This window comes from Scylla paramamosain, chromosome 1 (assembly GCF_035594125.1).
Source record: "Scylla paramamosain isolate STU-SP2022 chromosome 1, ASM3559412v1, whole genome shotgun sequence".
Taxonomy (NCBI): Eukaryota; Metazoa; Arthropoda; class Malacostraca; order Decapoda; family Portunidae; genus Scylla; species Scylla paramamosain.
Genome location: NC_087151.1, coordinates 15,804,408 through 15,825,509, shown reverse-complemented (window position 1 = coordinate 15,825,509; position 21,102 = coordinate 15,804,408). Strand labels below are relative to the sequence as shown.

At 38.3% G+C, this 21,102-nt stretch overlaps 3 protein-coding genes across 13 annotated transcripts in view; 1 reads left to right on the top strand and 2 right to left on the bottom strand.

Moving 5' to 3' along the window:
- The window catches only part of LOC135101384 (probable palmitoyltransferase ZDHHC24), a 24,881-nt gene extending 23,977 nt beyond the window's left edge, over window positions 1–904 (bottom strand). Inside the window, exon 1 of the mRNA XM_064005328.1 lies at window positions 802–904. The gene's annotated coding sequence lies outside the window, so the exon portion shown is untranslated. The remainder of the gene's footprint in view (window positions 1–801) is intronic.
- On the top strand, window positions 670–21,102 carry LOC135101352 (probable E3 ubiquitin-protein ligase DTX2). Of its 5 annotated transcripts, none has more exons than XM_064005246.1 (15): window positions 670–842; window positions 1,449–1,554; window positions 2,085–2,238; window positions 2,332–2,480; window positions 5,224–5,298; window positions 5,425–5,536; window positions 5,967–6,115; window positions 8,409–8,698; window positions 8,795–8,959; window positions 9,110–9,305; window positions 9,443–9,712; window positions 10,057–10,186; window positions 18,496–18,724; window positions 19,114–19,222; window positions 19,852–21,102. In XM_064005246.1, the coding sequence occupies exons 2-15, from the start codon at window positions 1,477–1,479 to the stop codon at window positions 20,068–20,070; spliced, it is 2,325 nt and encodes a 774-aa protein (XP_063861316.1). In that variant the 5' UTR covers window positions 670–842; window positions 1,449–1,476; the 3' UTR covers window positions 20,071–21,102. The 5 variants fall into 5 exon arrangements, with proteins under 5 accessions (XP_063861316.1, XP_063861310.1, XP_063861305.1 ...); XM_064005240.1 differs by having other exon boundaries at window positions 681–842; window positions 5,425–5,527; XM_064005235.1 differs by having other exon boundaries at window positions 682–885.
- The window catches only part of LOC135101367 (E3 ubiquitin-protein ligase RNF8-like), a 50,942-nt gene continuing 49,168 nt past the window's right edge, over window positions 19,329–21,102 (bottom strand). For all 7 annotated transcript variants that reach the window (XR_010269238.1, XR_010269240.1, XR_010269242.1 and 4 more), the window contains one exon: window positions 19,329–20,085. Coding sequence is in view for 2 of the 7 variants with exons in the window: in XM_064005282.1 (XP_063861352.1) it covers window positions 20,062–20,085 (24 nt within the window). In the remaining 5 variants the exon portion in view is untranslated. The remainder of the gene's footprint in view (window positions 20,086–21,102) is intronic.

Sequence of the window (21,102 nt, the reverse complement as noted above, 5' to 3'; positions counted from 1 at the left end):
TTTATCCTTAGTGAACAACACTATCCCACGTGCATATGACTCTCATTAATGAGAAAACTGTAAAGAGATTACATGCAAGTAAGGAGCTCAGCAACAATTATCTTGGGACGACGAATACCGTAATACGTGTATCATTCCTGAGTGAGATCAAGAAAAGTTGCCTAGTAGTCCGAACCTACCCACCAATCTTGTTGAAACTAGCAAAAAAATCTAGCTGAAAATGGTCGTACATCAATCTGAAACTAGCAGTATATTGGCGTGAAACTAGAGGCACACCTGCCTGAAACTCGCACTCTTCTGAAACTGGGAACACAATTTGCCGAAGGTTACAACACAATATAGCTGAAGCTGGCTATAGATCTGGATGAGACCAGACATATGTACACGTTATTATTTTCTACACTATTATCCTTAATAATGAAGGAAAGATGGTGAGAAACTGGTACTAAAGAATAAGAAAAGGAAGAGAGATGGAGGAAAGGCAGGAGGGTGAAACATAAAAACGGGCTATAAGATTGAATAAATGAAAAAAAAAAAAAAAAATAGTAATAAAACGGAAGGAAGCGAATGAACAAACTAATGGAGGAAAGGCGAGAGTGATACTGTGGTGGTGTAAATATATAAAGGTAAATAGGTAAAACGAAGGCAAGCAAGTGAAAGGCAAGCGCTCAGTTTGTTTACGTTCTTCTGTTTACTTGTGTCGTCACGTTCACGACTTCAACAGGTGCAGAACATGACACGGCGTTCCTCCTTCGTCACCTCTTGCCACTCTGGTTGCTAACACTGTTGAATGGGACACACCTGCATTCCACCTAGCCACAAGGACAGCAATACGTGAATCTGTGAGTCTGGACGTGTTAGACTGGTGCCACTCCCTGTGTTGAGGTGAAACCCTTGGTGTTGTGACGTGTGGTGCAATCTTCGTATGTGTGTCTTTGTATTTTATTACAGAGGTAGGCCAATGTTTGTTACATGAAGTATCTTTACTTGATAACAGATGTAGAGAATTGCTTTTTTCACGTCGTATATCAGTCGCAGAGGTTTTAGTAGCTTGTGTCTGATCGGGTTAATTCTTGTGATCCTGTGAAGATTATTATTATTTTTTCTTCTTGGTGAGTTGGGATAACTCGTGGAGAATGTTGGTCTCGCAGGGTTAATGTCCTAAAGGATTTAGAGGTTAGTTTATCAGAGTTAAACATTGGTTTAGAATGATATTCACTTGGTTAATGACCATAAGAAAACATGAGAAAATACTTTCAACTGATTTCCTAAACAGCTGTTTTGCTATCAGTCATTGTGAGCCTCATTCTTTGTAAGTGTTGAGTTTTGATAAGATTTTTAATCACCTATTTTTACTTTTTGTTGTAGACTCTTATTTTTGGAGGGGAGATACAGGGGATGGAATGAAAACTACTGATTTGAGATAAATGTGTTTTCAATTTTTTCAGGAGTGAGAAACATGGTAGAAGTTAGTGAATGAGTTGCAAGACAGCAGACATGGCATCAGGGAAGCAGGGTCTTCTCGTGGTAGTGTGGGAATGGGAGAACAAACAGGTAAGTTTCTCCACTACTCTTTGCAAGGAAGCAGTAATCATAAACAAGCTGACTCATGTTTTAGTAACTAATGTGGAGGAAGCACTGAAGCATTTGAGTCATATCAGATGTATCTTGGTTTGCCTGTGCTTCAGTGAGAAGACCACTCATCAGATTGTGGGTTTGATTTTTTGCTCAGCTTATTTCTTATTTTTGCAGACAGTATTATTCCTAAGTATGCCATTCCTTCCCTGTCTAATTATGAGTAGATAACAGGAAACAGGCATGAAAGACAGGGAAGGTATCATAGGAAGCATAAGCTTGTAATCTATACCTATCATCTTAAGAATGCATTTAATAATTGAACACTTTTGAACACACCCGTCATAAAACTCTTGTACTAAGGAATGTGTATTTAAAATTTTTTTTTCCATATTACTAGCAGAATTTCACTGCATAAGAAATAGATCTTGTTATAATTGAGACATGTATTATAATGAATGGTTTTTAAAGGTCATGGGTATTAATATGATACGATACTATTATCACAGAGGAGATGGCGGCCTTATCCACCAGAAGTCGCCCAGCAGCTAGAGCGAGCTTATGCAAAAAACCTGCGTTCTGTATTTCTTGGAGACTCTGATCCCACTCTGAAGAATTACTGCATCCACCTTCCTCAGATGGAACAAGATTGCATCAGTTCAGGTTAGTTACTTTGGTGCTGCATGAATTACAGTTACTTAGAGGTCAGAGATAGATGGATTTTTCATTTTCACACATTCTTTCTGTACTTTGCAGGTGACAGAATAAAGGTGCGCAGAAACTTCTTCCCCCAGAGTTCTCCAGCTGGTCAGGGGGCTGTATGGCAGTGGGCTGGGGATGTGCCTGGGGATTGGCATACCTATGATATGTGTGTGCAGTGTATCATTGAGGAGTCCTGGGGAACAGTGAGTAAATAATATGTTCAAATATTACTTTTTAATATTTTTTGTATGCTGTGTAACATTTGACTTCTTTTCATATCTGAACAAATAGAAGCATAGGAATTATGATGAAGTGTTTATTTTGAATTCATGTCCATATTATTAAATTCCTCCTTTTCCTTCCTATCCCCTTCCCCTTCCCTTGACTGTTTGTGATATTATTAATCTCCCCCATCCCCATGGATGTTTAAAACTGGTGATGGGGACAGGATGGGATAGAAAAAGTGTCTTGACAGGGTGAGAGACAAGACACCTTTGTCTTTCCTCTGTATATTTTTGTAAACAGTACACTTATTTTATTAATTTGTTTTTTATAGATGGTAATGTGTTTATAGGCATGAAAAAAATAATGAATGATGCAACATGTCACTGCTTAAATGGATATGTTTGTAATGTTTCTGGAGACAATACTGTTCCCATGTGGTAGTGGTGGTGCAGCTTCCTGCTGCTGGTATGGGTTGCCAGAGAGAGAGAGAGAGAGAGAGAGAGAGAGAGAGAGAGAGAGAGAGAGACTGTGGGGAACATCATACCAAACAATGAAATGCAGCTCCTCAAAGAACACACACACACACACACACACACACACACACACACACACACACACACACACACACACACACACACACACACACACACACACACACACTACCTGTAAAGGTGAGCATCTTTTGCCAGCATTGTATGTGGCATAACCAGTCCTACACTGATGATACCACCCTGCAATTTTCCATGTCTTTTCATCGACGTCCAACTGTTCAGGAAGTAAACAGTTCATATAGGGAAGTCATAGAATACCTGACTTCAGATCCCTCTAAAGATTAGGGCAGAGCAAACTTAGTTTTGCTCAGTGCCTCAAAAACTCAATTCCTCCATCTATCAACTCAACACAACCTTCCAGACAATTATCCACTTTTCTTCAATGACACTCAACTGTTCCTCTCTTCTACACCGAAAATCCTCAGTCTGTCCTTTACTTATAATCTAAACTGGAAACTTCACATCTTATCTTTAGCTAAAACATCTTCTCTGAAGTTAGGCGTTCTGAGTCGTCTCTGCCAGTTTTTCTCACCCCTCCCAGCTGCTAATTCTTTACAGGTGCCTTATCCATCCATGTATGGAGTGTGCTTCACATGTTGGGGGGGTTCCACTCATACCATTCTTTTAGACAGGGTGGAATCAAAAACATTTCGTCTTATCAACTCATCTCCTCTAACTGACTGTCTTCAGCTTCTTTCTCATCACTGCAGTGTTGCATCTATTGCTATCTTATACTGCTATTTTCATGCTAACTGCTCTTCTGATCTTGCTAATTGCATGCCTCCCCTCCTTCTGCAGCCTTGCTGCACAAGACTTCTTTCTCTCAGCCCTATTCTGTCCACCTCTCTAATGGAAGAGTTAACCAGTATTCTCAATCATTCATCTCTTTCTCTGGTAAACTCTGTAATTCCCTGCCTACTTCTGTATTTCCACTTCCTATGACTTGAACTCTTTCACTTATCCTTTATTTTAACTAATGCTTTTGGCTCTATACAGGGATCAGTGGGTCTTTTTTTTTTTTGCTGTAATTTTTCATTTGCTATTTACTTGTAGATCATCAACCCTAAGCATTTACATCATATAATATATATTAATGAAAATGTAAGCAAAGAATACATTCATTATTTCATTTCTCAGAATTATTGGTTTCAAAGAGCTACCGACATTAATCTTGGCCACTGTGTTGAACCTCACATGTGGGAAGGGGGGATAGTGCTGTTTTCATCTATTGCACGCCTGTGGGTGGGGATGGGGACAGGAAGGGGAAGGGGGAATTTAATATATGGCTGTCACTCTTTTCAGTGGTACGTATTTATATTGGTATTTCTTGATAAGAAGAAATAAAGACATTAAAAAATCCAAGGAAATTTACCTTAATATTTTGAATTTCCCTAACCTATCCTGGCCCAAAGACCCCCCCCCCCCACCCCCTTTAACCATTGGTGTTGTTAAATATCTCACACAGTGACTTTTTTCCTGCTGAATGCTGGTACTGTTTGCTTCACCTCCCTCCACTGGGTAGCCATATTAACAAATGACAGTGAGCCTCTATCAGAACACCTGGCGTTTCTCTAAAACAAACGAAAAATGTAACTGAACCCACCATGGAATGTCATAATTGGGGGCCTCAGGAATGGCATCATGAGTGGCAGTGCATGATTATAGGGATCAGCTGTATGAAATCCTAATATGCTGCTACCCACAAATCCCAGTTATAAACAAAAGAAAATAATTTCAATGTTCACTTTTGACGTGCAGAGCTCGCTTAGAAAATATAGAATTTCTCCACGCTCTTGAGTATTACAGCCATACTAAACATGTGCCCCCCAATTTTTTTTACATTTATGGCAAGGTCACTGAAGCCTTCTCTATGACGTGAGTTTCGTGTTTGTATGTAACACGGATGTGATATCCAGATTAACCTTTATATCTTATTATAATTCATGTGCTTGTTCGACTTTTGACTTTGTAGGCTGTTAGACATTACTGTTATTATCTTCGCAGTTATATTCACATGCATGCATTTGAATTTTAACAATAATGATAAACATTAATCCATGATACAAAAAAATATTAACCTTGTATTGTTGAGATTTCATGGACTGATGATAAAGTCATCATCCACACAATTGTATAGCCATCTATTATTTATCTTTTGTTTGTTCCTCAGGGAGCTCAAACTCTAGATATGAGCCAGACTTTTCCAGCCTGCCCATATGTCATCAATTTCTGTAACCTGAACCAGGTAATTAAGTTTCCCTTTTGCTTATTATAATATAAGGGTAATTGCTCACCTTGTCATTGTTGAAAATACTCTGTTTTCCTGAATTTTTATATTTTCTTGAAAAAAGGATTAAATTTTCCCTTTTAGGTGAATAGCAAGACGGGCTTTGTGCGTGCTATACGCCGAGTGCAGCAGGCAGCCTATCCTGTGGGGAAGCCACCAGCACCCCCATTGCAGCTCAGCCACACAAGTATCCAGGGTAGCCTCTCACTGTCTCCATGTTTGATGAGATAATATTAATTTATTCATGCCTATTCAAAGATGACCTTCATTAGTGACAGAATAACAGTTCTTGTCATAAATTTCTTTGAATTTTGTATTGGACATTCAGTTGAAGCAGTTTGGTTAGACCAAGGCAATTGATGTAGTGCATGTTATTTGTTTAGACTCAGAGAAGTTGAATTATTATCTGTGTTTTACCAGTTACAAGATTTCCTTCATTGGCAATGCATTATGTAAGGAAATAAAAAAAATTGGAGGCAGTTAATTGTGGATTTGTGATGTTTGCAGTTATCTTTGTTACCTAACTCCTCACACAGTAAAATACTACTGCATATGTATATGTATTAACTATTCACCCTTGTTTAGTTCAGTACATCTGCAAATATTACAAAAATTTATTTTTACAGGTGGCAGCAACCAGACCATGTACAGTACCAACAAAGGACCAAGGGACCCTGCATCTTGCTCTAGTGGGGAGAGGCAAAAACACAGAGGCAACAAGGATGACCCAGAGTGCTCACCTACTGAGAACAAATCACGTGCCCTCATCTCTAAGGTTAGAGGAAATAGATATAGATTTAGATATTCCCAGATAACATGCACCTAACATAACTTACTGATTCCACTTGCCTCATCAGTACCTACATCTTGACATTAAAAATTATTGCCTCACCTGCTTTCTGGGGCACTAGGAGCATCAGGGGGCATATTAATAAAGATTCTTAGTCTTTGTCTCAGTCTTCTGCTTAGACTTATGCTTATCTCCTAAGTGTGCTTAACCCTTAAAGGATGGGTGAATTGTCGCAAGTCATTGTCTCAGGGTGGGGGTTTTTAAGAAGAAAGTGGTTGATTTTCCCACTATCATATTTCATTATATATTTAATGTAGAGCTATAAAACCAAAACAAAAAGAAGTGCCAACCCTTCTTCTTTACAATGGTGTTATTGCCAGATTTCTTGGTGTTGTAATTTAGCCATGAGTAGAGGTTGTACAACAATATCTCATCTCCACAGATAACCCAGTGTGTGTTTGTTTGACTGGTTATGGCTGTGGCTACAGCTGACACACACGCATCATAGTCCTCACTGTTTACTGGCGCTTCCCATTACATTCTTATGTTGGATTTCTTGGGTTGAAATGAGAAGTAGAGTAAAAAAAAAAAAAAAAAAACTTCCTCTTTACATTATATTGTAATGTAACTTTCCTTACTTGTTTTTCTGGGGAAATGAAGAACAGAAAAAAAACAAGAGTGGCTACTTTTCACTATGTACTAATGGTGCTCCAATTACTTTACTTACATTTTGTCTGGAAATGTGAAAAAAAAAACTGAATTTGCTTGATAACATTACATCTTGTTATAATTGTCATTTAAATACAATAAATATATCACTTACTGCACACTAGTGTAGTAATGTCTATTACTGTAGTACATTACTCATCACTATTCATACTAATATATATCTTTAGAGTGAAAGTCACTAAAACAAGTGGACACACATGGCTTCCCTCCCTTCACACATTGGGACGAGTTGAATAACCTTCAAACCATTATGGAAGTTTTAGGTGTACTGAAAATAAGCTGGTGCAAGCCAGCAAGTTTGTAAGTGTTGCTTGTTCATGCTCAAAACAATTATTGCCCTCCTGTATTTGATTGAAGGTGGGAAAACATCCTCATGCACATACTCATCACTCGCCTTTTCCGTAAGCTGCGCACTGGTGCATCATCCACCGGTTAGGGACTAAAGTTGTGTTGAGTCATGATTGAGATGAACTCTTAAACCCCAGTATGAAATGGTGAAAGAGCAAAACTGTAAAATCTTATATTTCTCAATTTCAAGTTAATAGTGCTATCTTTTTACATTTTTTTGATTAATTAATAAAAAATAATAGTTTATCTTTGATTTTGCTAGGATATGAGTGCATAAATTTGTTTTTAATAAGCAAGTTAGATCTTGTGCAAGGTGCATGTATTTTGTCTCAGTGTTTATGTTCTTGAGCCATCATTGCCCCATCACTCCCACTCAGCAGCTCCTCCTTTCCAGTCCATTTTCTTTAGTATGGAGGTGATGATGAGCCCTGAGATCAAAAAGGCCAATAGAGGAAACCCAACTGGACTTTTCATCCTCGTCCAGTCAGTATTATGAGGAAAGACATAGCCTGAAGGGCTTCACTCATTCAGTAGCACAAAAAAGCTGCATGGGGCTCTGTTACCAAGAAGGTAAATGAAACATGCTAACAACAGGACACAGGAAGACCCAAGGTCATCATTGTTGCAGAGCTGCATTTTCCATTGGCTAAATAATACTGTAATTATTACTTTAATTACTAGCATCAGTGCATCACTCCTTCCTGTGAGGCTCTCTAAGGCATCTCCAACTAAATCTGTCACAAATAATACCTGCAGGTCTAGTCCATATATGTCCAACAGTTCAGAGTCACTCAGGTCATTGAGAACATCCTTACAGAGCTGATAATTCTTGATTTGGGCGTAACAGTCAGCTGTCTTTGCTTGCTTGGCCTATGCTTAGCTCAACTCTTAAAGTTAAGCTACATCTGCACCTGTCTTAAGTTTTCAGTGCCTTAAGACTTAGACTCAGCACAACTTGGGAAGTTAACCACAACTCTAAGCTTAAGAGCTGGTCGAAGTCAGACCTCTATAGTTAAGAATCTTTGTTAATACAGCCCCAGAACTCTTTGTGTCCCATCTTTTAATCCTTTGCAACACAAGATGGCACCAATGCCTTTCAATAGAGATTGGTTCTGGCACAGATGTTACCATTTAGCCTTATGGTGATAAGTTTATTATCTAGTTTCATTTCTATATTACAACTGCAATTTATGGTCCCAAGGTATGGTGCCGCAGCAACAAGAGCAGCACCAGCAGCTGTGCTGGGATGTCAGACCCTTTGTCTTCTGGACGACAGCTGGGTCAGTGGGTGAACAAAGGTGGATCAAGTCCCCCAAAACCACTCCCTCGGTCCAGTGTTCCTCCTGTAGCCAGACCACGATCCAGTGCCCCTCCCAGGCAACCACACTTCCAGAATTCTCCCTCACACTCTCATGTCAACCCTCAGCACAATGGTAACCATCACCTGGTTGAGGACAATGATTCCACCACGTATTTACCGCACAGCACAAGGTATGTCCCTAATAGAATGATTGGCATTTGGGAGCATCATGAGACTTATTTTAACATTATTATAAAAATTAATGTTCTTTCATTCTCATGTTCCAGGAATGAATTATCTTCAGGCAAGTTTGGATCCAACCACACCCTGGACTCTGATTGCAGCTCTCTGATGAGTGGCCGCCGGCCCAGCGTGGACACCATTTCCACATACCTCTCTCAAGATGATGACCCAAACAACAGTAACTATTATCCTGGAAGCATGGAAACTGGGTGAGTTAAAGTAATAGAATAAGATCATGATGTAAAAATTTCAGATATGCCTCATTCTTGTTTGTAATGGCTGTGCGATCTACTTATATTTTAGTTAAGCCATATTTTACAAGCATAGATTTATTGTAAACTATGCATTTCTTTTTATAGTTACATGTCCAGTCCAGTGGTGGACCAACTTATTAGTGTGGAGTCTGATGAGAATATGGATGAAGATGTTTTTGCTGAAGACCAAGAAGTGTGTGATGTCATGAGAGGTGCAGCTGGGCACTCCTCTCCCCCACATGATGTATCATCACTCACTCCTGCTCAGTCTCATCACCACCGCAGCACCTCCAGAGGCCAGGTATTGAAATTACTATATTGAAATAATATAAAATCCTGAGAATATCATCATTACCCTTGCAATGTTTTTCTTTTTTCCCTTTCAAAAAAAAATATATAATTGTCAGTTTTATTTTATGTTGTATTTGCACTTTGCAGACATCTGCTCTCCAGCAGTGCCACTTCATGCCCATCAATGCAGCTCATTCTAGCTCTGAGTTTGGGCTTCAAATTAATGGTGTCAAGCGTAAAAGAACTAGAGAGAGAACAGCACAGGGGCTGTCTCAGTTACCGTCCCCAGAAAGCTGCACGAGAGGAGGGGATATTTCACCTTGGGACTCACAGTACCATGCCAGCAATAGGCACTTCACAAACAGAAGCCACAAAGGTCATCAAGGTTCCCGGGCTCCTATTGCTCCTGAGGATAAAGTATGTTCTTCATTTATACTTTTTTGCCTTCAGCATCCATAAGTTGTAATTATAACCAAAAACCTCATTTTTCTCTCTCAGATGTGAAGACATAGTTATGTCTTGTATATTTAGCTGGGAAAAAATTACAAATAAGTATGTTAGAAGGATAGTGCATGTGTCAGTTTGTGATGGCTATAAAAAAATACAAAAACAAAAATAAGATTTCAAGACTTCCCAGGACTAGCACTTGGCACTAGTGTTAACATTGCCAATTGGCAGCTGTTTTTGTAATAAAAAGAAAATAAACAAGAAGGAAAAAAAAGTACCATGGTACCATTGTTAATAATAATTCCATTTTGCAGCTGTTGTTGCAGTACACTAGTGTAGTGGAGTCTCCACCAGACGACATGTGCTCCATTTGTATGAGGAGTCTGACTGAGGTGTCAGGATATCTGGAAGAAGAGGAGGCTTCTAGGATACCCCAGCCATCAGGTAGATGTTTGGTGTTGATCTGTGTGTAGTGTGGGCTCCTGGTGGTCACCATTCCTGCCACCTTGCCATTGGTGCAGCATGGAAAGTGATACATTTCTCTTTCATGATTCAGGCACTGCATTAACCTCTTTATCTTCCTTTTCCTCCTTTTTCTTTCTCTAAAATGTTTTTGTTGGATTACATGTGTGTACTATATCACAGTATATCTTTAATCTATATGGGGTGTAACATGAGTTTCTGCGGATATTACCAGAAGAAAGTAAATGTTATTTTAAGTGGAAAATGTTCTATGCACATATGCATTTTGAGGGCTTGTTTAACCATGGTATGAAATTCAAGTGTGGATAGGCTTGGTGGATAATCATGGTGGAGAAAGACCATTTCCACACTCTCCACATTACTTTAAGTTATGAGATACAGTCTAGACATATTCATTGTCACTGTCTCGGAGGAAAACTGCACATGACTGATTTGCTGCTAGCCTTGCTCCTTCCCACTCCCTGCCTGGACATTCAGCAGGCATGGTGCCATGCAGCCTATTATTTTATTTGTTGTTTATTACATCCATCCTTTGTGGCTCATAATACAAGGGGGCAGTCACAGCCTGTCTTCTAAAGATAACTCTTTTCCTACACACAAAACTATATGCACCTAATTACACACACCCTTCCCTCAAAATCCTAAATTCAATATGGCAACTTTTACACCAGCCTCAGAGTCCCCATCTGCAGAGGGGACCACAAATATCCCCAGATCAGACTGCTTTTCTGTTATTGACCCTAAGTGTCTAGACACCCCCTCAACTTTTTCTTCATTAACTTCAGTAACATTTGTGGCCTTAGATCTAATTTTCAATCTGTAGAACACCACCTCTCCACAACTAAACCTCATTTTCTTTTCCTCACTGAAACAGGTGTCTGAGACAACCGACAGTAGCCCCCTTCTGTGTTCCTTCCTACTTTCACTATCTTCATTTTCAGTTCTATCCTTCTCTCTGTAATATCATCTCAAGATTCCTCTCTGACCATTCTGTTGCTTCTGTGGTAGATGGTCACAGTTCTTCTAAGTCTATTAACAGTGGTGTTCCTCAGGGTTCTGTCCTGTAACACACTCTCTTCCAGTTATTCATCAATGATCTAAACCAAACTTTTTGTCCTATCCACTTCTGTGCTGATGATACCAACCTGTACTTTTTGTCTTTTCATAGATGTCCACTCCTTCAGGAAATAAACAGTTCATGCAGGGAAGCTGCAGAATGCCTGACTTTTGATCAGAGTTGAAAAAAACCTGGGTATTAATGTCTTTTTTTTTTTTATTTATTTTTTTTTTATTTATTTTTGTTATTCCTCATATTTATATGTAGATCAGTTTGAATAAGCAATTACAAAATAATCTAGAGTAAAACAAAAGGCTTGAATTTTTTTTTTGTTTTATATATATATATATATATATATATATATATATATATATATATATATATATATATATATATATATATATATATATATATATATATATATATATATATATATATATGTATATATATATATATATATATTATATATATATATATATATATATATATATGAGGGGCACCAGCCAAGAGCCCAAACTGAGTCAAAAGCAGTAGTAAAAGAATTAAAGGATAAGTGTCTTGAAACCTTCCTCTTGAAAGAGTTCAAGTCATAGGAAGGAGGTAATACAGAAGCAGGAAGGATAGGAAGGATGAATGATTGAGAATACTGGTTAACTCTTGCATTAGAGAGGTGGACAGAATAGGGGTGATACAAAAAGAAAGTTCAGTGCAGCAAGGCTGTGGGAGGACTGGAGGCATGCAGTTAGCAAGATCAGAAGAGCAGTTAACATGAAAATAGCTGTAGAAGATAGCAAGAGATGCAACATTGTGTCAGTGAGAGAGAGGCTGAAGACAAAAAGTTAGAGAAGAGGAACTGATAACACGAAAAGCTTTTGATTCCATTCTGTCTAAAAGAGCCCTTTGAGTGGAACCCCCCCAGACATGTGAAGCATACTCCATACATGGGCAGATAAGGCCCCTGTAAAGAGTTAGCAATTGGGGGTGGGTGAGAAAAACTAGTGGAAATGACTCAGAATGTCAAACTTCATAAAAGCTGTTTTAACTAGAGATGAGATGTGAAATTTCCAGTTTAGATTATAAGTAAAGGACAGACCAAAGATGTTCAGTGTAGAAGAGGGGAACAGTTGAGTGTCACTGAAGAAGGGATAGTTATCTGAAAGGTTGTATCGAGTTGATAGATGGAGGAATTGAGTTTTTGAGGCATTGAACAATATTAAGTTTGCTCTGCCACAATAAAAAAAAATTAGATCATAAGTCAGGCATTCTGTGGCTTCCCTGCGAGAACTGTTTACTTCCTGAAGGGTTGGACATCTATGAAAAGATGTGGAAAAGTGCAGGGTGGTATCATCAATGTTGGAGTGGATAGGACAAGAAGATCATTGATGAATAGGAAGAGAGTGGGTGATAGGACAGAACCCTGAGGAATACCACTGTTAATAGGTTTAGAAGAACAGTGACCATGTACCACAGCAGCAATAGAATGGTCAGAGAGGAAATTTGAGATGAAGTTACTGAGAGAAAGATAGAAGCTGTAGGAGGGTGGTTTGGAAATCAAATTTTTGTGCTGGACTCTATCAAAAATTTCTGATATACCTAAGCCAGCAGCAAAAGTTTCACCAAAAATCTTTAAAAGAGGATGACCAAGACTCAGTAAGGAAAGGCGGAGGATCACCAGTAGAATGGCCTTGACAGAACCCATACTGGCAATCAGATAGAAGGTTGTGAAGTGATAGATGCTTAAGAATTTTCCTCTTGAGGATAGATTCAGAAACTTTAGATAGGCAGGAAATTAAAGCAATAGGACGGTAGTTTGAGGGATTAGAGTGGTCAGCCTTTTTAGGAACAGGCTGAATGTAGGCAAATTTCCAACAAGAAGGAAAGGTAGATGTTGATAGAGTTAGAAGAATTTGACTAGGCAAGGTGCAAGCACGGAGGCACATTTGTGGAGAACAATAGAAGGGACCCTGTCAGTTTCATAAGCCTTCTGAGCCTTCTTAAGGCTAGTGAGGGCATGGAAAACATCACTGTGCAAAGGATCTTAATGGGTAACATGGAGTAATTAGAGAGTGGAGTAGAGGGAGGAACAAGCCCTTAATCATACAAGGTAGAGTTTAGCAAAGGTTTGAGCAAAGAATTCAGCTTTAAAAATAGATGAGGTGGCAGTGGTGCCATCAGGTTGAAATAAAGAAGGGAAAGATGAAGAAGCAAAGTTTTTGGAGATATTTTTGGCTATGTGTCAGAAATCACAAGGGGAGTAAGATCTTGAAAGATTTTGATGCTTTCTTTCTAAAGAACAGACACTTGTTTAGGTTATGTTGATACAGACTGGTCTGGTTGGACAAAGCCTGTGTTAACGTGTATTGTACAGTAAGTGAATGGGTCAGGATTGACTACTTTTACATTTTATATATATATATATATATATATATATATATATATATATATATATATATATATATATATATATATATATATATATATACCTTATTTATCAATATGATATAAAACTAAATTTTGATATGTAAAATAAAAATAAATAATTTTTTTTAATTTATTTATATCTTATTTATTTATTTATTATTTTCTTTTTTTGTCAACCCTGCTTCTGATTTCTTTCTAAAATATCTGATTGGGGCAGAGCAAACTTAGTAATATTCAATGCCTCAAAAACTCAATTCATCCATCTATCAACACAATTTTCCAGATAAATATCCCCTCTTCTTCATTGATATTCAACTGTCCCACTCTTCTATACTGAGCATCCTTGGTCTGTCCTTTACCTATAATCTAAGCTGGAAGCTTCACATCTCATTTCTAGCTGAAACAGCTTTTATGAAGTTAGGCATTCTGAGTTGATTCTGCCAGTTTTTCTCACAGCCCAGCTGCTAACTCTGTACAGGGGCCTTATCCATAATTGTATAGAGTTTGTTTCATATGTATGGGAGGGTTCCACTCATACTGCTATTTTAGACAGAATGGAATCAAAAACTTTTTGTCTTACCAGCTCCTCTCCTCTAACTTTTTGTCTTCAGCCTCTTTCTCATCGCCGCAGTGTTGCATATCATGCTATCTTCTACGCTATTTTCACACTAACTGCTCTTCTGATCTTCCTAAATGCATGCCTCCCCTCCTCTTGCACCTTTGTTGCACAAAACTTTCTTCTTTCTCTCATCCCTATTCTGTCCACTTCTCTAATGAAAGAATTAACCAGTATTCTCAATCATTCATCCCTTTCTCTGGTAAACTGGATTTCCCTTACTGATTCTGTATTTCTTCCTTCCTATGACTTGAACTTTTTCAAGAGGGAGGTTTCAAGATACTTAGGCTCATACCAAGAGTCATGAAGGTTTAGTGATGAAGGTCAAGGGGAAGGATGATGTTTACTGAATCAGTAGCATTTTTGGAATGAAGGTTTGTGGGAGACAGAGAAAGGAAGGTCTACCCCATGTCTTCTGTTTTGCCTTCAAGGAAAAATGTTTATTTTCCAAATTTGGCATGGCAAAAAGTTTTGTTTCAGTTAAAACAACCTGAAAAAATATTTTCCTAATTGGAAAGTCACATATTGTTGCAGCAAGTTTTTTTTTTTTTTTTTTTTTTTTTTTAACAGTATGAGCCTTCAGTGCACAGAGGAACCAGTCAGGCAGAAACCTTTGTCACTCACCACCTGCCTTTTTCTATGACTATTTTCTTTTCATGGGCAACTAACACTGAATTTACCATTATGATTATTGAGCACGTTGTGTAAACATGCAAAGGGCAAGATAGATGCCTTGATGGATTGAAAACAGGGGGTGCAAGATAGTGGTTGGTCAGGGTGTCTAGTATGGCTGTAATAGTACTGTTTGTGTGTGTGTGTGTGCCCATTAGGGTGCACGCACAGAGAAGGCAGGTTACTGGCACGCTGGTTTCCAGTGCCAACCTGTGCTGGTAGCTGGCATGATAGTGTCCACAAAGAACGTGGGTTCTGACCCACACGGTGAGTTACACAGACAGAGGCAGTATCTGTGATCAGTGTCAGTTCACCAGGTATACTAAGATGTTGAGCTCATCATCTCATGATGAGTTCATGTTGCTCAATAGTATTCATACAAAAAAACTCGAGGAAAAGAAGAGCTGTACATGAAATAAACTTAGAAGAGTTTGGAGAATATCATCTTTTCAGTCATCTGATTTCAGCCCACAGCCTATCCACAGCATTCCTGTTAATGTGGTGCTTATTCCATTTATTCCACACAGGTTGTCTTTCATTTACTTTGGCTATCAGGAGCTCAACATCTATCTTGCTCTTCACTCAGTAGAGTAAACACGTGTGGGTTGAGCAGGCAAGAATGATCCCAGCAAACAGGAAAGCTGGTTGAAGCAGGCTGCAGGCATTGACATGCTTGAACCTGCTTCCTCTGTGCATGCTTACACTTATTTATATGGTGTAATTCTTGGCATGGGTCAGTGCTGGTTGCCTGTGCTGGCAAACCTGCTTTCTCTGTGCACGCACCCTTATATCTGGTAGGTGAAAGCTAGGTTGCTTTGTGTGTGTGTGTGTGTGTGTGTGTGTGCACATTATCTAGTAGGTGGAAAGTAAGCTGCAGTGTGTGTGTGTGTGTGTGTGTGTGTGTGTGTGTGTGTGTGTGTGTGTGCGCACATTTTATATGGTAGGTGAAAGCTAGGCTGCACTGTGTGTGTGTGTGTGTGTGTGACATTTGGTAGGCAGAAAGTAGGCTGCATTGTGTGTGTGTGTGTGTGTGTGTGTGTGTGTACACATTATCTGTTAGGTGGAAAGTAGCCTGCATTGTGTGTGTGTGTGTGTGTGTGTGTGTATCCATTATCTGGTAGGTGGAAAGTAGGTTGCAGTGTGTGTGTGTGTCTGTGTGTGTGTGTGTGTGTGTGTGTGTGTGTGTGTTTACTTATTTTTATTATACAGGGTCCAAGCTAAAGCTCATTTGTCCTGTCTCCATTTCTGCAGTTAGTTTCTCTTTAAATTTGTTCACACTAGCAGCTGTAATTACTTCACTTAAACTATTCCAGGGATCAATGCTTCAGTATGGGAAACTGTATTTCTTGATGTCACTGAGACGATTACTCTTCTTAATCTTTTTTGTATGTCCTCTTGTACATCTTGTTCCTTCATTTATATGCATCTTTAAAACTTGTCTGTTTACCATTTATAAATGGTTTATTAATTTGTACATTATTATCAAGTTTCCCCTTTCTCTTCTCTCTTCCAGTGCTATCATTGTCATTTCTTCCAGTCACTCTTCCTAAGTCTTTTCCTTCAATTCTGGCACTTTATCTTCATTGCTGTCCTCTATTCTTTCCAGTTTCTTTATACTCTTCCTGTGTGGAGACCATATGACTACAGCTTACTCTAACTTGGGGCGTATCATGGTTGTGATTATTTTTTCATCATATCCATGTCCATGTAGGTAAAAGTCACTCTAGTACTACTTAACATCCTATATATGGAGCCAAAAATCCCACTTATTTGCTTCTGTGGAGATAGTGTGTCCTGGATAATCACCCCCAAATCCTTTTCTTTATTACTTTTCATCATCATATCTTCTCACATTTTATAGTTCTATGTAGGTCTTCTTGTGCTTTTTCGTATCTGGTATATCTGGTAGATGGAAGCTAGGCTGCACTATGTGTGTGTGTGTGTGTGTGTGTGTGTGTGTGTGTGTGTGTGTGTGTACTATACTAGGTCATCCCCAAAATTAAAATAATAAGATAAATGAATAAATTATCTAATTAAATTAAACTATGGTTGAAGATAATGTTTATGTTGTCGTTCTTTACAAGTTGGTGCTCAGATCCAGATTCAAGTCATACAGCATTGTTACCAACATCCATGTGTGTTGTATCACCTATTACTTTACCTTCCTGAGCAATTTGTGGTAAAGATTGGCTAAGGCATGGTCTGAAGCTGTGCCTCCATCTTCAAAAGGAAAGTATGCAGCTCGACCTTCATGACTCTTGATACAGGTCTTATCCTATGGTATTTGACCATTCTTTTTGGCATCTCTGTGAACGGGTATTTAAATGGGCATTATTTTGTCCAAATTTTTTGTTGCCCTTGGGCAGTGGCCCTCTTACGTAAATTGTGTAATGGTTATTGGTAATTGGTATTGGTTCAATGTTGTCACTTGTTTTGTCATTGGATACTGTAAAGCTCCAAAGTTTGTAGAAATCATGACTGAATCATTCACAATTCACCAATGGACATTAAAGTCTACACATCCCACAATGAATACCCACCTGGCCCACCCACTGTTTCTCTACAATTTTTTTATGTCCCTTCCCTGCATAAGTGAGGCCACACTTGAATTTCATACTACTGTTGAACAGTGCATCATAATGCATATGTGCATAATACATTTTCCTCTTAGAATAACCTGCACTTTGATCTCTGGCAATATCTGCAGGAACTCATGTTACACCTTGTGTGTGTATATATATATATATATATATATATATATATATATATATATATATATATATATATATATATATATATATATATATATATATATATATTACACTTGTTCCTCAGAATTTCCCAACAAGGATAACCATGACAGGAGAATCTTTATTTGTTCCTAACCCAGCATTCCCTCCTCATATCCTTGAATTCTCTCATTTCCTTCTATTCTCTTTCTTAGATACTCTAGCACTCAGATTATCCTTGTGCAGCCATTGCATCTACCATACTTGCATAGTGTCATCCCATGCTGTACATGACTTTATTGAAGACAAAATCCATAATAGCACAGATTAATAGAAAATAAAATAATTATCTAATATAATATGGATTTGAAATTGCATGAATGGTCTTTCAAGAATTAAATATTTCTTGATCTCTAAATGATACACAACTTAATCATGGGTGAGAGGGTTGAGGGTAGAATTATACATGTATATATATGAATATTGAATAGAAAATGGGAACTTATGCTGGGAAGGGACATAAAAAAAATTGTAGAGAAACATTGTCAGTCTGGTTTATAAAATTGATGTTTTTTTTTTTTTTTTTCATGCTACCTACATGTACTATTCTTTTCTGATATATGTGTAATTGCATCTTGCATGCTGAAAAGGGCAGTATTTATTATTGTCAGTCTTCCCTCTCAGTTTCTTTTCTTGAATGTTGCTATGCATGGACAAATCAAGCAGGATTTTTTATCAGATGACTGCAGGGTTTTCAAAGTTTTCATTCTCACAGGTGTACAGAGTGATGGTGTTGTGAGCCTCAATTTGTGCAGGCACCAGTTCCATCTTGCATGTGTGAGAGAAATGGCCAAGAGCTTCCCTCAGTTTCTGGAGTGCCCCAATTGTAAGACTCTGCATGGGGAAAAGCTTGGTAACCAACCGCCTGGCAATATGAATGTCACAACACTGCGCAGCTCCCTCCCTGGCCATCCTGACTGTGGTACATTGCAAATAACATACAGGTAAGTTATTCACATATCCATTTGGTTTCATCTCGGTAAATTTTTAAACTCATATTTCACCAGGTTTTCTTGCAACTGATTCAGTCAATTGATGAGATCAGATGTGGGAAGGGGCCTTGATCTGTTATGATGCAGCAGGGCTAAACCATTTTGTTGTTGACCCCTGGTTTAAGAACTCCATGTATGCAGCATAACTGATCCTCACTTTTCTTGCCCTAGGAGCACTTCAGGGAAATTTTAGATTTTGTCAGTCTTCTGTCAACTTTAACATCTTGAATCTCCCTAATATTTGTAATACTGTCCCCCCACCATGGAATTGTAATCTTTTATCATCCTCCATATGTTGTCTATATTCTGTAATTAATTCAATCTTATTGTTATATTTGCAGCATCGGTAGTGGTTTACAAGGCCCTGAACATCCTCACCCTGGCAGGCCCTATCATGCTATTGGCTTTCCTCGTACTGCCTATGTCCCCAACAATGAGAAGGGTAAAAAGGTAACAGATCCCATCACTGTATTATTGATCTAGTATATAGATTTTTAGGTAAGTCACACATTGAAAGTCCTGAAATATATTAATCTTGATAGTAAAAGATCACATGTATAAAACTATTTTTAATCACTGGGAGAATATAAATATGTTTACATTCAGCTTCAAATTCAGTTTGTCATTTTACTTATTTCTTTCTCACTTTTAAATTGTACCATTATGGAGATCACAGGGAACATATCTGACTTGGACACACATGAGCTCAGAGTCTCTCTCTCTCTCTCTCTCTCTCTCTCTCTCTCTCTCTCTCTCTCTCTCTCTCTCTCTCTCTCTCTCTCTCTCTCTCTCTCTCTCTCTCTCTCTCTCTCTCTCATCCACAAGCACTTGCAGTTGTAGCCTAGCTTCTAGGAGGATATGGTATAGAAGCCCTGTCATAGGCATGTACCCAACACCACCTCCATAGAAAATGTAATGGCAGATGTTGCCTGTTGTGGATCTGTAAGGTTTGGGCCACAAGCAACTGGTGCATATTTATCTAAACTTTTCATTATAAGACCTTTGTATTTTGTATTAGAGCACTGGGTGATTTGATTTCAAGAATGTGATCGTTCTAATTCTTGGTATGTGCGGCACAGGTAGTGAGACTTCTACGTGAGGCATGGCGCCGGCGACTAATCTTCACTGTGGGTCCCTCAGTCACCACAGGTATGGATAATTGTGTCACCTGGAATGAAATCCACCACAAGACTGAGTGGAACAACACAAGAGGCCATGGCTACCCTGATCCTGGGTATCTGGACAACACCCTGAAGGAGCTGGCTCTTCACGGTATCACAGAGTCCACTCTAGTGTAGCTCCTCCATCAGCGGCTGTAAAATAGGGCAGCTGGTGGTGTGAATGATTAAAAAAAAAATTTAAGGGGAGCATCACAGAAATTTCTTGAAAGTTAAAAATCTAATTTTCTAGTACACTCTAAGCTTCTATAGGACAGTTTTATAAAGAAATATACAAAAATGAAGTTGTGGCTGATTTTTTCCACTTACTCTTTTGTCGCACATTGACAAGGAATGTGTAGATGCATACCATGATTTTTAAATTTTTGTGAAAATATCCATAATGAAAACATGACATTCATTGGCATCTAAAGAGAAACTGACATCTGTCAGAAGATAAGGCCCCATCCCCTTGCTTATACTACTCAGTAATCTAGACATAGAAAGAGTTAGGGTGTTGCTACTTGTCTCCCATCCTTCTACCATTCTTGCTGTCTTCAGACCTTGTACTCCTTGCTCAGTTTGGCTACCACATATTGTGTAAAAATACCACTGAACTAAGGTTGTCAAGGCACAAAGCAGAGCATGCCAGGTGACAATGTGGCTCTCGACATCCTCACTTTGGGTGATAATTAATTGTAATAAAGGGGAAATGAGGTACCAGACTGATACACTATAAAATGCCATGAAAATGTCATATAACACTAGAAAATTGGGCAGCTGCTCAGAAACACCATGGCCTTTACTTGCACATTTTTAACATGGACTTTTAGATGCCAATATTTATTTATTTATTTTTTTATTCATAATTCCAATAGTAGCAGTTAAATTCTTAATTTACTACTTTTTATGTGACACTCCCCTTAAGAAAGAAAATGGAGAAAAGTTGAATGAATTGTATACATTAATTTTCTAAATTATGCTTCAGAACTTAAATATTGCTAATTATTATCTAAAGATATAGCCTGAAACAAAACACAACTATTAATATCTCAGGTGTTTGTTGCCTTTTTCTATACTTAAGATACCACTTGATTGTTAATGGGAAAAATTGCAACCCTCAGAATTATTGTTGAATTTGATCAAGAGAATAAAAGCTAGATTATATCTCAA

Excerpts from the sequence above, each read along its gene's own strand:
- LOC135101352 (XM_064005246.1), top strand. The coding sequence starts at position 1,477 with ATGAGTTGCAAGACAGCAGACATGGCATCAGGGAAGCAGGGTCTTCTC. Across the intron at positions 8,699-8,794 it reads TATTTACCGCACAGCACAAG|GAATGAATTATCTTCAGGCA; the intron begins GTATGTCCCTAA and ends CTCATGTTCCAG. Across the intron at positions 9,713-10,056 it reads CTATTGCTCCTGAGGATAAA|CTGTTGTTGCAGTACACTAG; the intron begins GTATGTTCTTCA and ends TCCATTTTGCAG.